At 36.0% G+C, this 17602-nt stretch overlaps 1 protein-coding gene across 1 annotated transcript in view; it reads left to right on the top strand.

Moving 5' to 3' along the window:
* Positions 1-236: 236 nt before the first annotated feature.
* ANO3 (anoctamin 3) overlaps positions 237-17602 on the top strand; it is a 629748-nt gene continuing 612382 nt past the window's right edge. The window contains exon 1 of the mRNA XM_007951966.2: positions 237-390. Coding sequence (XP_007950157.2) covers positions 237-390 — 154 coding nt within the window. The remainder of the gene's footprint in view (positions 391-17602) is intronic.

Genomic DNA, 17602 nt, shown 5'->3' with positions numbered 1-17602 from the left:
ATTCATCCAAACATCCTATTGAAGTTAATTTTTTAGGAAAAGTATGAGTACAGACAACTTCTTGAAGAGGCAGTTCTCTGTTTTTTATTTCATTTGGAATTTTTGAGTGAAAATCTTTACCAGGGAGCCTGGAGTTATTCTTGATTACAATACAGTGATTTTTGTTTTCTTTCCTATGTTCTTTGAAATGTCAATGAAGTTAACTTTGCCTTTCTTAACTCTTTGAGAATTTTGCAATGTCAGCTATGATATTTGAACTGGATAATCTTTTTCCTGAATGCTCCAGACACGAACATGTTTCCAACTCAGATTTTACTTTGACCTGTTTGACTGAACTCTCCAGTGATTCCAGCCATTTGGAACTTCAGCAGTCCAATTCTGTCCCTGGTGGTAAGCTAAACTTTAGAGAGATATTTCAAGTATTTTACTTCATATCTGCATTTTTTCAGTGTCAGAATTGTGGAAAATAAATGTTGATGCCATCTACTTTGTGGTGGTAGAGTTGATACTAATTCTAGTTTCTTTAGTGTTTATTTTTTATTATTATTATTTTTTTAATTTATAGATTTTTTTTCAAAAAGAATAGAGCTGTGTTTTTGTTTATAGGCTGAAATGACAGAAAAAAAATTCCAATGAACTCAGAAAAATATTAAAAGTCAAGTAGACCTTGTTCCTCAAATTTATCAAGGCATAGTTTGGTTGAAGATGACTGAAAAACCATAGATCTTATCCATGGACTTCAGAGTAAAAGTTATGTCATCTTCAATTATTCTATCTCTATTTATTTTTATTAATAAATATGAAAAATGTTATGCATTTTATGTTCTCATTAAAAATAGGAGAATATCCCTATTGTTTATTTTACTTTTCACACTGACTTAGATTTTCTATTAGCTTACAGTATTAATAAAAATCAATTTGAAGACTTTTACTGTTGGTATCTATAAATGTTAGTTATCTAGGATTTCACATTCTTCATCTTAAGCTGCACTTTAGATCAAACAAGGCTATATGCTAATATTTTGTATTCATCAAAAATTCTGAAGGTTGTCTCATAATGAACAGCTCTAAGATGTTGATAAAGAATCAATTATGCTTTGTAGAATGTGTTAGTGTAATAAATAAAATTTTAAATGTCACTCTATAGGAAAACTGTATTATGATTGAGGTATCTTTCCCCAAATATAGTATGATATGAGCATTAAAAAATTAAGCAAAGCCTTTATAGCTCTGGATGGTACTGGTGATTGATCTTTGTCCAATGAAGAATACTTGTCTAAATAATGTTTCCTTTGGCAACAAGATGATTTTTCTAAAAGAACTTTATTCAGATATCTTTATCGTAAGATGTTTTGAAAGAAAAGAAGTTATTGGACCCTGAACCAATTGCTGATTTGTTGTTTATAGATGTTTTTGTGTAAGTTGCTTTACAGTGTAGGTACTTGTTTATTCAGCTAGATAAGAAATCCTTTTCTGAATATTCTTTCAACTATAAAAAAAGAGACTCCTGTTATTTTTTTTCCCCTTAAATCATGTCTTACTATGTGCTAAACCTTAAACTTGCATAAAAAAATAAAGCCCACTGCCAACGAGTTGATTCTCATAGCAACACTTTAGGGCACAGTGGGATTGTCACATAGGGTTTCCAAGGACGTAAATAAATCTTTATGGAAGCACACTACCACATTTTCTCCCATAGAGCAGCTGGTGGATTCAAACCACTGACTTTTTTGGTTAGCAGCCAAATGCTTTAACTACTGTATCCCCAGAGATCCTTTACAATTTCGTAGATGTGGAAAATTCAATTCTTTATAAATCTACAAAGCTTTCCACAATAGAGTTGAACTGCACCAAGAAATTTTTAATGAAACATTTGCCAGTCCATTCCTGGTTTAATGCCTATGTTCTTTTCACCTTTTTTGGTCTTCCAGTCATCTCTGTCACCGTAAATGCATCCATTTCATTAGATTCAATTTCATTAGATTCAACAGGTATCCTTATGTAGCAGACCTACCCATCTATACCTTAGCTACAAATTCTTCCCCAGGAATGCATGTGAACACTCTCAACAGCCTGGTTGACTCTTGTACCTCAATCTTCTGGAACTGTCTCAAATTTAACCAATTTAATGAGAACTTCCTAAAAATGCCTTCTCTTCCTGGCATACCCATTTTTGTTAATGATATACATGATCATCTCAAACTTTCATTAGCATTTATTACAAGTATTTTTGTATTATTTTAATATTTTTCTTCTATGTCTTACTTCTTTGTCAATCACTATTGCCCCAGTACCCAACAGGTTCTGAAAAATATATCTTATCTCACTGAAATTAAGCATTGAAGGACTAAAAGTCACTTAAGTCACTGAAGGACTATTTCTACCTCCTAGTTCAGGAAACTGTATAGAATCCTGAATTATTTCTTAAGCTTTTCTATAACAAGCTTTGTGCTTATGGACATCAAAACAAAACTTCTGAAGTGCAAGTCTGACTTTTCCCCACCTTGATTCACAATTTCTATAACTTTGAGTGTCCTGTGTTATAAACCCAATGCTCTAGTATCTAAACTCTCTGACTTTTCCATAATTTTGCCAGACTTATGTAGGTTACACATACTCTACAAATATGACTTAAGCTTTCTGACCTCTGTTTATATTATTATTTTCAATAATTATTTTCCCCTGCCTCTATTTATTAACCTTCTATTGAGGGCAACTGCCATCTTCTGTCCAAATGACTATGGTTTTCTCACTGAATAAAATAATTCCTTTTGTTAAACTACTACACAATGTCTGTTCTATATATAAAATGTTCATAATCTAAATTTGATAGTAATTACACATGCCTATGATTTCTCTTATATTTTGTTATGTCTGTTGAATGTAGTTGTCATTTCATAATTGCATGTACTTTGTGCATGATCTACATATAATAAATATGATTTAATGAATGACCAAATAATATAGTATACAGCTTTTGTGTGTTTTCTGCCATAGGGAGTGTTTGTGCTTTATCAATTTATACATGAATTTGATCTGTCAAAATATGAGGTTGAAATCATCATACAATTTGTTACCTAATAGTATCATTTTTCAGGATGGCACTGGTGTAGAATGTGTCCTTCAGTTGAACTTTTCAAGGAACAAAAAACGTTCCAAAATATATTTTGTCTACTAGGTCTGTTTGCTTTGTTTTCAGTATTTAAAGTTCATTCATTTAAAATGTATTTATTGAATATTTAGAATTGGGAGTTAGTGGCTGGGGTATTTATATATAACACAGTAAAAAAGGTGAGCTTTCTCTTTAATCTCAATGGTGTGATACTGCATCGGGCAATAAAATATGGCATATGTCTGTTAGTCCATAGAAAGCTGGGGAGGTGCGTCTAAAAAGAGATATGTTCTATTGTCAGAAAAAAAACCAGTATTTACAACTTTTACTTATACAATAATTTTAAAATAGCATAGCTTCAGAATCTCAATCGTTTTCACAAGAAGTCTGTGAGATAGAGGTCATTTTTCTTAAACTCTGTTCAATATATTGAGAATCTAAAGTCCAGAGAAGAAATATAATTGAACCAAAGAAACACACATATAATAAATATGTGTGCATGTATGTGTCAGGGTGAGAGAAGGGACAAAGGGATATTCAAACAGTCATGAATCTTCTTTCTGTCTGCAAATCCACTGTACTGTCTTCTCCCAAGTACTACTTGGAAATTAACCATGAAAACAGTCCCAGTTGGGACAGAGGGATACTTCTTATATTCCAGAAAAGAATACAATCAATGTTGAGAATATAGTCTTCTTTGTTCTTTGGATTCTGGAATGTGCTCAAATTTTTTATTTTATTATTTTTTTAACCTAGAATTTCACAAATGTATCAATATCTGGAACACTTTTACAGAGAACATTTTCTAACATCCTGCATGCATTTTTTTGGGGGGAGGGGTAAGGGGTTATTTTACATTAAAGAAATGAATTATATAACTCTGAAGGAGTAATTTGATGACTCTAATAAAAGTCAGTCAAGCAAGAGTAAAGTCCTGCCCTATCACCAACAAGCTATGACACCTTAGAAAAAGTTTTGACATCTCTACTTTGGCTGTTTACTCATACATAAAATGCCAAAATTAGATTAGTTGGACTTGAAAGCCACCAAAGCTATGAAAAAATTCAGAAACAAAAAATATTGGAGCCCTTCCTAGGGACAACATCAAGCTAGATGAACCCAAGAACATAAAGATGGAGAAAGACAAAGCCTTTCCTAGTGTTTAATTTATTATATGGTAATAATAGTCAGCATTTGTAAAGACCTTTATCATTTCAAGAGCTTTTGGTATTTGATTCTCACAACTACCCTGTGAGATCAAATAATTGTATTACCCTCATCTTCCTTTTTTTGAATTGAGCAAATCACACGTCTGAGTAGCAGTGACATGTTAATAAGTGGCAGACTGAGGACTTAGAGCCAACCTTCTCCCATTGCAAGTATTCTTGCTTTTATACAACTATAAGTATGACTATTACTATTATTTGACTTACTATTATAATGATCATCAAGAATTATAAATATGTCAATTACTAGTATTTTTGATTATTATATAGTCACTCGATATTCTAATTTCATTAAATATTCTCAACAATGTTGTGAGGCATGGAGAGGTAAGCTATTATTGCACTAATCCATCATATTTCAAACACAGATTATAGATTAGTTCATACTAATCTATTTTCAGTTCAGAATGACTGAATTAGTATTTTGGAAAGAAAAAACATTATTAAGGAACTGGAAAGAAAACAGCTTTTTGAAGAGTAAGTGTTAACTTGTTGATTTTATGATGACTTTGTTAATTTTGAATGTATCATACCTATGTTCTAAGGCATTTACTGAGTCATTTAATATTTTTAATGACTGCTTCTTCTTCTTTATATTTTACCTACATTAAGAAGATTATTCAATTCAACCTGTTCCTAATAGACTAGTCCTCATGAGCAGCTACCATTATATACTAGTATTACATACTAAAAATTGACATGATTGACATTTATTTTTAAATTACCTTTTATTCATTTCCACAAGAGAGACATTATCTTCTCTAAATTCTTATTCTAAAAATTTTGCTGAGCTGTTGGTGTAACAGCTTCATAACAACTATTTGAGGAAAATAAGGATTCAATTTTCTTTTTTTATATATAGATCAAAAAAGATTAACTTGAAGTAATTTACCCAGGGTCACACTGCTTTTTAGCAAAACTGAAGATAAGAACTGGGTTCCTATAATTTCTTGTCCTTTGTATCACATATTAAAATAAGTCTACCCTACTGGAGTACAGCTAAATCCTAAGAAAATTAACTAACTGTGTTCTGTGTTTGTTTCTCAGACAATGACAAATATTAAGGTCATATACAATCTTATATAACATATTTTCACTAAAATAGTTACATTATCCAGTAGCAGCCATAGAAATAAGTAAGGATCCTTTATAAATACTCCATAATATCCCTGTCTTGGAAGGAAGATGGGGTAATCTACTTCCATAGTGATACTGCCTCGGAAACCCAAGGAGGGGTCGCTATGAGTCGTGTCTGACTCAACGGCACATAACAACAACAACAACAACAATATCCCTGTGTTAGGCTGGGTTCTCTAGAGAAGCAAAACCAGTAAAACTTATATATACATATACAGAAAGAGAAATTTATCTTAGGAAAATGCCTCTCACACTTACAGAAGCTGGCAAGTCCCAACTTCTTGGATCAAACGTCAAGCTGGAGGCTTTTCCCGACTCAGAGCTGCAGGGGCTGACAAGTTCAAGGTTGAAAGGCTGAATACTAGCTGTTGACTCCAACGAATGATGAATCCAAAATCTCCAAACTGAATGGTGGATTGTTCACTCACCGACAGTTGTAGGCAGCCCAACAGGATCCCAATCCACAGAAGAGTGTCTCTTTTCCCAGGATGTCCATAAATATATTGGAAGCAGGTCACACCCCTAGGGAAACTCCCTTTCAATGGATTTGCTGCTCAAAACATATGCATCTGATCCCATCATGGGAATAACCCACATCACAGCTGCTTAAACCACACAAAATTGTGATCCAGCCAAGTTGACACACAGCTTCAACTATCACACTACATCCCTTGTCAACTTCGCAGTTGTACACATCTTCTTAACCATAATTGATCTCCAAATAAAGACAATTATAAAGTCAAATTTGCACCTAACATGATGTACTAACACGGATACAACCAAAACACATTAACCTTATTTACATTTCACAGATAGAATTAATAACAGAGAGAAACAATAATATTTGATGCACATATGCAATGAATAAATATAACAGTCACAATCCTCGTTTCTGCAGCTGGTCATGTGGTCATAGCTGATATTCAGAATTACCTTCTTCCAACACCTGTTCCGTATTTCCCTTGCACTCAGCAAGCACCTCAGCTGGTCATGGTTGTTTTCTGGTGGGGTGACCCAAACCGTCATTCATGGAGGGTCTGGGCCATTAGTAGTCATATCGGAATTGGGTGGCCATAATTTTCCATTGACTTTAATCACAGGACATGGTAATACTAAGAGATGTCCTAAAGAATCTCCTGTATTCCAGATATATTCTTTACCTCCATTATGTAATTTCAATCCAATTTCCCATTGGTAAGCAGATAGTACAGTAATGCCCTTCTTTGCCTGTGATCCAGAGGCATGAGGAAGCCAAAATGGCCTGGTGGTATTCTTAACTTCCAGTTCAATGCAATCAGTATTGTGCCTTCAGGTACTGCTTGAGCCCAATCTCTGATATACCACTTCCATTTAATGATGGACCGCTGCTCTGTACATCCAACTTTATGGCTCTGTGGGTCAGACAACTCAGTTCATGATGGGAATCTCAGGTTTCATGGTGACTTGGTGGCCCATGGCTAGGCATTCAGTCTCTACTAAAGCCCAGTAACAACCCAAAAAGCTGTTTCTCAAAAAAGGAGTAATTATCTGCAAAGGGTAGCAGGGCTTTTCTCCAAATTCCCAAGAGTCTGCATTGAGATTTACCAATGCGGATCTGTCGAAGACTTCAGAACATCTCTATCCACTACAGGCACTTCAAGCACCATTGGATCAGCTGGATTATATGGCTCAAGTGACAGAGCAGCTTGCACGACAGCCTGGACCTGTTGCAGAGCCTTCTGTTGTTAAGGGTCCCACTCAAAACTAACAGCTTTCCAAGTCACTTGATAAAAAGGCCAAAGAAACTCACTCAAATGAGGGATATGTTGCCTCCAAAATCCAAAGAGGCCCAGCAGATGTTGTGCCTCCTTCGTAGTTGTGGGGGAAGCCAGATACAATAACTTATCCTTCATTTTAGTAGGAATGCTCAACATGCCCCATACCATTGGACCCCTAGAAATTTCACTGAGGTGAAAGGTGCCTGAATTTTTGTTGGGTTGATTTCCTACCCTCCAGCACTCACATTTCTCACCAATAAGTCTAGAGTCATCAACACTTCTTCCTTACTAGGTCCAATCAGCATAATGTCATCAATACAATGGACCATTGTGATGTCTTGTGGAAAGGAAAGGTGATCAAGATCCCTACGGACTAAATTATGACATAGTAGTGCTGGGGAGTTGATATACCCCTGAGGAAGCACTGTGAAAGTATATCATTGGCCTTGCTGAAGGCAAACTGCTTCTGCCAGCTGAAGGCAAACTGCTTCTGATGGTCCTTTCAAATTGGTATCGAAAAAAAAGGCATTGGCCAGATGAATAGCTGCATGCCAAGTCCCAGGAGATGTACTAATGTGCTCAAGCAATGAAACCATATCAGGAACAGCAGCTGCAATTGGAGTCACCATCTGATTAAGTTTATAATAGTCTACTGTCATTCTCCAAGATTCATCCATTTTTTGCACAGGCCAAATAGGCAAATTAAATGGGGGATGTGGTGGGAATTACCACCTCTGCATCCTTCAAGTCCTTGATGGTGGCAATAATCTCTGCAACCCCTCCAGGGATGTGGTATTGCTTTTGGTTTACTATTTTTGTAGGTAGAAGAAGTTCTAATGGCTTCCACTTGGCTTTTCCTACCATAATAACCCTTACTCCACATGTCAAGGACCCAATGTGGAAATTCTGCCAATTGCTCAGCATATCTATTCCAATTATGCATTCTGGGACTGGGGAAATCACTACCAGATGGGTTTTGGGACCCACTGGACCCACCATGAGATGCACTTGAGCTAAGACTCCATTAATAACTTGCCTGCATATGCCCCCACTCTGACTGGTGGGCCACAATGATGCTTTCAGTCTCCTGGAATTAGTGTCAGTTCAGAGCCAGTGTCCAGTAATCCCAGAAAAGCCTGATTATTTCCTTTTCCCCAGTGAACTGTCACTCTCATAAAAGGCCTCAGATCCCTTAGGGGAAGGCTGAGACAAAGATTGGCATTATAAATTTTTGGTAATGTAGTGGGATCCTTCCTCAAGGGGACCTGGCCTCCCCTTCATTCAAGGGGTTGTGGGTCTGTAAACTGACTCAAGTCTGGGAATTGATTGAGAGGTCATGACTCTGTATTCTGGAGATTCAATCTAGGCTGCTGATCATGTGACTTATAATTCTGTCTATACAGATCAAGTAAATATTTAGTAGGTTTGCCATGTATTTCAGTCCTAAGAGCACCATGCCTAAGTAGCCAATGCCATAATTCCACACAAATCAGAGTATTCTGATTATTGTTTTGACTCTGCCATACATTATGGTAACCATGCCTACCTTGTCTTTGTTGATTAACTGCTGCTACTTGGCCCCTACTACCATGGGGTCCAATCAGCCCTATCATAGTTAACTGTCTTAGTTCAATTAGGGCAGTTCCCACTATCAAACTGTCTTACATAAAATAACAATCACAGCAGTCTTCAAGGATGCTGGAGCTCCCTTCACAAATTTATTCCTCACCGTACTGGTGAAAAGTGTGTTTTCTGGACTCTCCATTTCTGACTCTAGGGGTCTAATCTGATAAATCCATTCTAACCTGCCAATTTCCTTAAGCCTCTGGATACCTTCTTCTACATTATACCAAGGCAGATCTGGTACTTCAATTTGACTTAAGGTAGGCCACCGCATAATCCATGCTTCAGTAGCCAACCAAATAAACTATTAGATCCTTTCATAACCTCTCGAGCTGAAACATTGACTGAAGAATCCATACTTAGTGGGCCTAAATCTATAAACTCAGACTGATCCAATGTTACATTCCTTGCACCATTATCCCACACCATCCGTAGCCATTCCCATACATATTCTCCAGGTTTGTGTCTGTACATGTTATCAAAATCAAGTAGGTCTTTTCAGGTGTAGCATACCACCTCCTCACTCACAGTTTGTATTTCACCTTTTGGGGTTCGCTTGGACTTAACTTTAGTTATAAGTCTAGCACCAACAATGGGTGGTTGGGGAAGTTCCTGAGAACATTCAGCAATATCTTCCATGGCATCTACCTCAGGCAATGACCCAGCAGAAACAATTGGGTTAATCCCATCAAACTGAGGTGGAAGGGATAATGGTTTTATAGTAATCCCTTCAGATGGGAGAGATTCAACAGAATTTACAGGCTCCATATCCTCATCATCCTGACTATCTGCCCATTTGTCCCCATTCCAGGTTTCAGGATCCCATTTTTTTCCCAAGTAAAGCCCTCACTTTAACTTCAGACACTATTCTGGTTTGCCAATTTAATTGGCATTGTAATTCAGCTGCCTTTACAATAAGACTCCAGGTTTGGTTTTTGGCAATATCAGCTCTGTTACTAGATGAAATAAGGCTTTCTTTCAGACCACAACTGGAAACATTGAGGTCTTTGTGCAGCACTTGAGCTGTGACTCAGCAGCCCTAAACTCATCTTGCTCTTTCACTATTTGTCTAGGGTAAGTAAGACCAACTAACCAGCTTACTTATATTCCTCGTGCTGAGAAAATTGCAGAAAAGTATCAAATATGTGATCACCCAAAACCTCAAAAGTACTTAATCTATTATTGGTGGTGCTATTTTGCATATTAATGTTGCCACCTCATGCCACGTATTAGCAGAGCCCTCTTTACTAATGGAGGCAGGGGCACCAGTGCCTTTATGATTAATCAAATTGGAGAACCAAAACAGATTTGGTGAGAATCAATTTAGGAAGCCCATCCTTATGATTTTATCTCTCTAGAACCACTCCTGGTACCATATGTGTTAGGCTGAGTTCTCTAGAGAAGCAAAACCAGTAAAGCTTATATATACATATACAGAAAGAGAAATTTATCTTAGGAAAATGGATCACATGCTTATAGAAGCTAGCAAGTCCCAACTTCTTGGATCAAATGCCAATCTGGAGGCTTTTCCCAACTCATGCAGCTGCAGGGGCTGATGAGCTCGAGGTTGGAAGGCAGAATACTGGCTGTTGACTCCAACAAATGACTAATCCAAAATCTCCAGGCTGAATGGTGGATTGTTCATGCACAGACAGTCTTAAGCAGCACAACAGGATCCCGATCCACAGAAGAGTGTCTCTTTTCCCAGGATGTCCATAACTTTGTTGGAAGTAGACCACATCCCTAGGGAAACTCCCTTTCAATTGATTGGCTGTTCAAACCATATACATCTGATCCTATAATGGGAATAACCCACATCACAACTGTTTAAACCACACAGAATTGTGGTCTGGCCAAGTTGACACACAGCTCCAACTATCACAATCTGCATCACACCACATGATCACAAACACACACAAGCACACACATATGTATTCAGTCACTGCATTTACATTTCCTACCAAACTACTTGACCCAATAAACACACATATACACACCAAACCAAAACCAAACTCACTGTCATCAAGTCAAACCCCATTCATAGCGACCTCTCCTTGGTTTTCCGAGGTGATATCCTTACAGAAGTATATTGCCCAACCTTCCTTCTGAGGAGTGGCTGGTGGGTTTGAACCACCAGCCTTCTGGTTAGCAGTCAAATGCCTTAGGCACTATACTACCAGAGCTCCTCACACAGAAAAAAACACAAGTTATGTTAGTGCATATTTTTAGAGAATTTGAGCTATTTGTGTTTTTCTGGATACAGACAAAGGATTGGAGAATGAACAACCCCAGTACAGTGCAGGCTGTAATCTAGAAGTTGCTGACCACTCCGCCGAATGTTACAATTGCACTAAAATCATCATGGAAAGGCAGTCTTCTCATGGTCATGAGTGGCTGTGTACTTTAAGAAGTAGCCTTTGGGGGTTCCTATAAGATGGTGGAATAGACAGAAAGACTGCACAGACCCTCCTCAACAAAGAAAAGGGGAACCAATGAACACAGATAGAGAGGATAATCCTGGAGCACTGAACTTTGAAGGGAAGGATATAGAAGTGGACTAAACTCCAACTAGCAGAAGAATTTGCATGAAAACACCAAAAAAGGAGACATACAAGGCTGCAGTCTGGCAGCGATCCTGTTGGCACAGACAGCTTGAATATCAGCAACTGGTGGTAGGACCTAAGAATTAACCTAAAAATCACCCTGCCAGCCAGGGACTGCGCGGACTGTGCACCGTGGCTGGGGAACAAGCAGAGAAGGTGAGGAGAAGGGTGGGCTGAGCTGTGGACTTTGCTCTGTCCAGACGGTGCAGCCATTTTGAATGTTTACAAGCAGTTTGACCATTTGGGATATTAAAATGACAATATACCAGTGACAAATACAAGAACAAAATGACAGAATAAATGAAAAATTAGAAATGATTCAAAATCTACAGATAGAAATCCAGAAGATTAATAATAAATTTTCAGAAATAGATAACACATTGAAAGGGTAAAGGAGTACAATTGATGCAATGGAAGATAGAATTAATGAGATTGAAGACAAATACCTGAATACTTCTTTGGAAAGGGATCAATCACAAAAAAAGATCAAAATAAAATGAAGAAAGCCTCAGGTTCATGTGGGATACCATCAAAAGGAATGACCTATGTGTCATTTGAATTCCAGAACAGAAAGAGAAAAATAAAACCACTGAGAAAATTATCCAAGATTTGTTGGAAGAGACCTTCCCTGATATGATGAAATATGAGAATATATCCATTCAGGAAGTCCAATGAACCCCAAATAGATAGATCCCAAAAGAAAATCAGCAAGACATATCATCATCATACTCATCAAAACCAAAGACAGAATTCTGAAGCAGCAAAGGAAAAACAAAAAGTTACTCCCATGGACAACCAGTAAGAGTAAGTTCTGATTTCTCAGCAGAAACCATGCAAGGAAGAAGGAAATGGGATGGTATATATAAAACCCTGAAAGAGAAAAATTTTCATTCAAGAATTATATACCTGGCAAAATTATCCCTCAAATATAATGGTGAGATTAGAAGATTTCCAGATAAGCAGAAACTAAGGGAATTTGTTGAAACCAGACCAACCTTACAAGAGATATTAAAGGGAGTCCTTTGAACAGAGAACCAAAAATAGCAAACAACAACTGACCATTAATACACAAGATGGCATAACCCAGAAATCGCAGTTATGGGCATATCCAAATTAAAATATGCTTACAAGATTGTAAACAGGGAACCAGAAACATCAGTTGGCAAATTAGGACAATTACAAACCAAAAAGAGGGAAAATACTGTTTAGTTACAGAACTTTTAAATGGTGAGAAAGTCAAGAGAGTTGCAAGATAGAATGGACTGTTCTAAACTTGGGAAGAAAATTATAAATCATAAGGTAACCTCAAAGAAAAAGGATAAACCTTCACATGACAATAAAAAAGAGGACAAGCGTAAATCTGTTTTAGCAAATACTAAAACAACAGCAACAAAGGAAATGATAACACAATTCATAGACATAATGAGTTCAGCACAGAAAATAATATGGAACAAAGAAACCAGGGACACCATGAAAAGCACATAAAAAATGGCAGCAACCAATTCATACTAGTCAATAATTACACTGAATGTTAGTGGATTAAATGCACCACTCAAAGGATGGAGAATTGTAGATTGGATAGGAAAGAAGTAACTTTTGATGTAATCATCACTTTATCTCAGGAAATTTGGAACCTGATTTCTAAGGCTGTGCAAAGGAATCTAAAGTTTAGACTGTTTTGGCTCTCTAATATTGAGTTGTAGGATAATCATCCATATAATTTTATCCCAGAAAACTTACTTAAAAAGTGAACATTATGCCATTGTACAAATAGACTTATTCAATTAGAAGGATTAGTGTTTCTGACTTCTTAATATATTTAATATTATGACAAATTTCTATATGACTAATAGTAGTTAAGATGCTGCCGTCATGCACTCTGTGTATTGGTTTTGTGCCCATTCTTTGCCAGCTATTTGAGAGAAATGTAAGTGCTACATTTCTCTGTGAGAAATGTAAAGTACTTACAATATCCAATCTCTGCTATGAATGTGCTCTCTAGTTCTAGTTATGAGGAAAAAATATATCCATACATAACTGAGTATTCAGGTATTTGTCTTCAATCTTACTTTTTATCTTTCCAGTGTCTTCCGTGCTTGGAGAATAACACTTCAACAAGATATTTCTCAAAGTGTATTTCCTAGATCACTTGTAGTAGGATCATCAAGATGTTTACAATACGTGAATATTCCAAGATCCCATCCCAGATACGTTACATCTGAATCTATGTGGAACTAGCCTAGAAATCTGGATTCTAGAATTTCCTCAGGTTATATCCAAACACAGTAAAGTTTACAAAACAATGTCTTTTAACTACAATAATTATGACTTTTTTTCAAGTATTTCTTATGATGATAGCCCCCAAACATCTATAGTCTTTTGGCCACTAGGCTTTTATGTAATGTTTTTTATTTGTTTAGATACATGAAGATGTTTCCCTATTTTTCTTTCACATGTGTATTACCTTTCTCAGAAGATTCCATATTCTAACTGTTCCACGAAGATCTCTTTATCTATAATATCTCACTTGCCACATATTGAACTTCAGGGCACTAATTTCTATGACATTAATACTGAAGTGTTTATCTTCTGCATTTTATCTTGCATTTTAAATGTTTTATGTTTTAGATATTGGATGTGGCTTTCAATATAATTTATCAAGTAGAGATTAAACTCCTACAAGATAAGAGAGATGTTCTTCTATTCCCCAAAGAAGTACCAGGAAAGAGCACTACACAAGAAGCAGCTAAAATTCTTGTTGCTAATATAACTGTACAAAGATGGACCACTTGATAGAAACCTTTCATTTCCTCTGTGGAATGTTTTCATCTCTTAACTCTTAATAGTGCTATCTAGAGGCCTTCCATTCTCTCTCATGAATATCAATCTAGGTTCATATCACATACATTATTAGGTGCCCTGGAAAAATGAAAAGTTAATGCTGATGTGATATTGTAAAATAAAGGCATACCCAACAACCATCATTTCGTTAAATGTCTACAGAAATTTTTACTACTAGGTCTTGAATACATCTTTTAAAATTCATAGTGATAAATTACAAAGTGGCCTTTCTGATAATATACAAAGGAGTGCTAATGGAAGTACTGAAAAAATAGTTTTTAGCATTACTGCATTATACCTGGGTGGAATTCTCTAAACTAGACATATAGACATAGATAAAACCCAAAACCAAACCCACTATCATCAAATTGATTCCAACTTATTGTGATCCTTTTGAGGACAGAGTAGAATTGCCAAATTGTTTTCCAAGGCTGTAGATCTTTTCAAAAGCAGAACTTCTCATCTTTCTCTCACAGAGTAGCTGGTAGGTTCAAACCACCAGTCTTTTGGTTAGCAGATAAATGCTTTTTTAACCACTACACCACCAGAGCTCCTTCCATGAAGTAGATACATTTCCTTAAATATTGCTTCGTTGTATCTCTCTGACCCCATTTGAAAACATCCACTCTGCATTTTGGAACATGACATGGTCCCTTGGTATACTCATCATTTTGTTCAATAAATCAAAGTTTACGGCAAAATCGTTTTTGAGATTATCAGATTAACACACACACACACACACACAAAATCCAAACTCACTGTCATGGAGTCAGATCTGACTCATGGTGACCCCTCCTTGAGTTTCCAAGGTGGTATCACTATAGAAGTAGATTGCCCAATCTTCCTTCCAAGGAGAGGCTGGTAGGTTTGAACCACCAGCCTTTTGTTTAGCAGTCAAATGACTTAGGCACTATGCCTCAATGAAATATGGCCATAATATTTATTCAAAAAGCCCTTTCTGAGAAGCAGTTTCGAAGGACGACTCTATAGCAATAGGTAAAGTATGTAGTCTGGTGTTGTAACCAGTTATAGAAAATGCACTGTCCTAAAGTTTGCAAGTATTATGCTTTTTAAACATAAAATGAGTTCAAAATTGCCTTTATAGTTTGGTTCCAATATGCTTTAACTTTTAAGTGGCAGAGAAAGTAGTATGATGCAGCTACACATTGGGAATTATTCAAACCCTGCATATATGAGAGTATTTCCAGATTCACATGAGAGTATATCCAATACAAGATTGCAAATTCTTATTTTTAATTTATCAGCAAGAAGACAGAGGTCAATGAGTAAAATCTTTCTGGAAAGAAATTTGACAACATGCAGCAAATAGTTTTTAAATTATGCCTGGCATTTTAATTCTAAGAGTTTCCTTTAAAAAAAAGTCAGATATATGCACAAAAATAATAAATCAAGGATATCAATTGCACTGTTGCTTATGGTAGGGAAACTAATAAATAAATAAAATAACTTAATATCCAGTAATATTTAGTTCATTATGTAATTAAATGATATCACATTTCTAAGATGGAATATTTTAGAGACTTCATAAAGTGTTTTAATTTTAGAGATATTATCCCATTGCTGTTGTGTTGATTCTGACCCATAGTGACCATATAGGACAGAGTAGAACTGCCCCATGGTGTTCAATGCTGTAAACTTTACAGAAGGAGACTGCAACATCTTTCTCCCATGGATGGATTCAAACTGCTGACCTTTTAGTTAGCAGCTGGACACTTAAACACTACACCAGTAGAGCTCTTTAGAGATATTGTAGAAAATGTTACTGACTTTGACAAATGCTCATGACATATCATTAAATTTCACAGAAAAATGATATACATAACCTTATAGCAGTTCTGTGCTTGTTTTTATAACATCAGATTTGTATACAAAAACAGAACAAAATCCAATACCAAAGTAATAAACATTACCACCAATAAGATGGATCACAATATAATTTGCTTTTATGTTTTCTAGTTATTTTCCAAATTTTCTTAATTATTTGTGTATTATGTTTATAATTAGAATAAATTAAATTACATAAAAGAGATGTTATCTTTCTACACATTTAGGAAAAAGAGATAACTTACATGAAATTAGACCTAGAAAGAGGTAAATTTTTCTTGAGTCCTTGACTGAATATAAGTTCATGACATTTGAGAATTTTCAGTTCTCTACTGTCCTCTAACAGCATTTTGATCATCCTCTTTATTCCAGCCTCATCATTAATCTGGAAGTATTGCAGAGAAATTCACATGAAAGCATTAGATACTCAGCGAAGAGTTGTTTGAGGTTGTTGAAGATATTTTTGCTGCCACTGTTCTCTCTTGTCCTACATTTCTTCCATACCCAATCTTCAAAAACATTTTCCATAGCTAGAAATAGCTCATGCATACATATTTAGATACATATAGTTATTTATTAAATCTGAGTAAAATTACAGTGACAACTTTTATGAGCCTAGTTATTTTTAATTTTTCAAAAAAGAGAAATCATTTTACTCTGTTCCAGAAAAAGTAATCCAGGAAAAGCAAAGACACTGGATGGAATTGTAGTGCTTTGTCCACTAATTAAAGGCTGGAGTTGGCATAAAGGAAAGAAGATTAATAATGAAAGTTGTAAATAAATGATAGGTAGGTAGGTAGGTAGATAGACAGACAGACAGATAGAGAGATAGATAGACAGACAGACAGACAGATAGATGGATAGATAGATACATAGAGAGATACAGTTAGCTGCCACCTAGTTGGCTCCGACTCATGGCAACTTTATTTATCCATCTATCTATCTATTGTGATCCATCAAATTTAGATTGGGTAATTTTCAGAAGTAGATAGGAAGCCTTTTTTCCTAGTCCATTTAGTATGGAAGCTCCACTGAAACCTGTCCACCATGGTGACCCTGCTGCTTATTTCAAATACTGGGGACACAGCCTCCAGCATCATAGCAACAGGAAGGCATCGTAGTGGAGCAAAGTGGCAGCAAACTGGTTGTTGGAACATCAGAAAGCTGACTATAAGGAAACAAAGAGTTATAAAGGCAAGTATATAAAAATAACAACAAACTAGGAGAAACAAGAAAGAGAATTGTAAAATGGAGAAATAAGTTTTCTTTCTCATGTTGGGTAGTTGGAGATCACTAAACTCTCTGTCTGGTTTAAATATGAAAAAGTTTAATGAAAACTGTTTTATTGCTCACAGATTCATTATATCAGCATGAGAAGCAGCCTCATGGTTAGGTTTTGAGGAAAAACTCTAAGAAGATGCTGATCATTAGCCAAGAAAAGGTAGACACGGCTACTCT

Source organism: Orycteropus afer, unplaced genomic scaffold (genome assembly GCF_000298275.1).
Source record: "Orycteropus afer afer isolate SDZICR_OR568_19922 unplaced genomic scaffold, OryAfe1.0 scaffold00321, whole genome shotgun sequence".
Taxonomy (NCBI): Eukaryota; Metazoa; Chordata; class Mammalia; order Tubulidentata; family Orycteropodidae; genus Orycteropus; species Orycteropus afer.
Note: the sequence above shows the minus strand (reverse complement) of the source record. Positions and strands in the feature narration are given on the sequence as shown.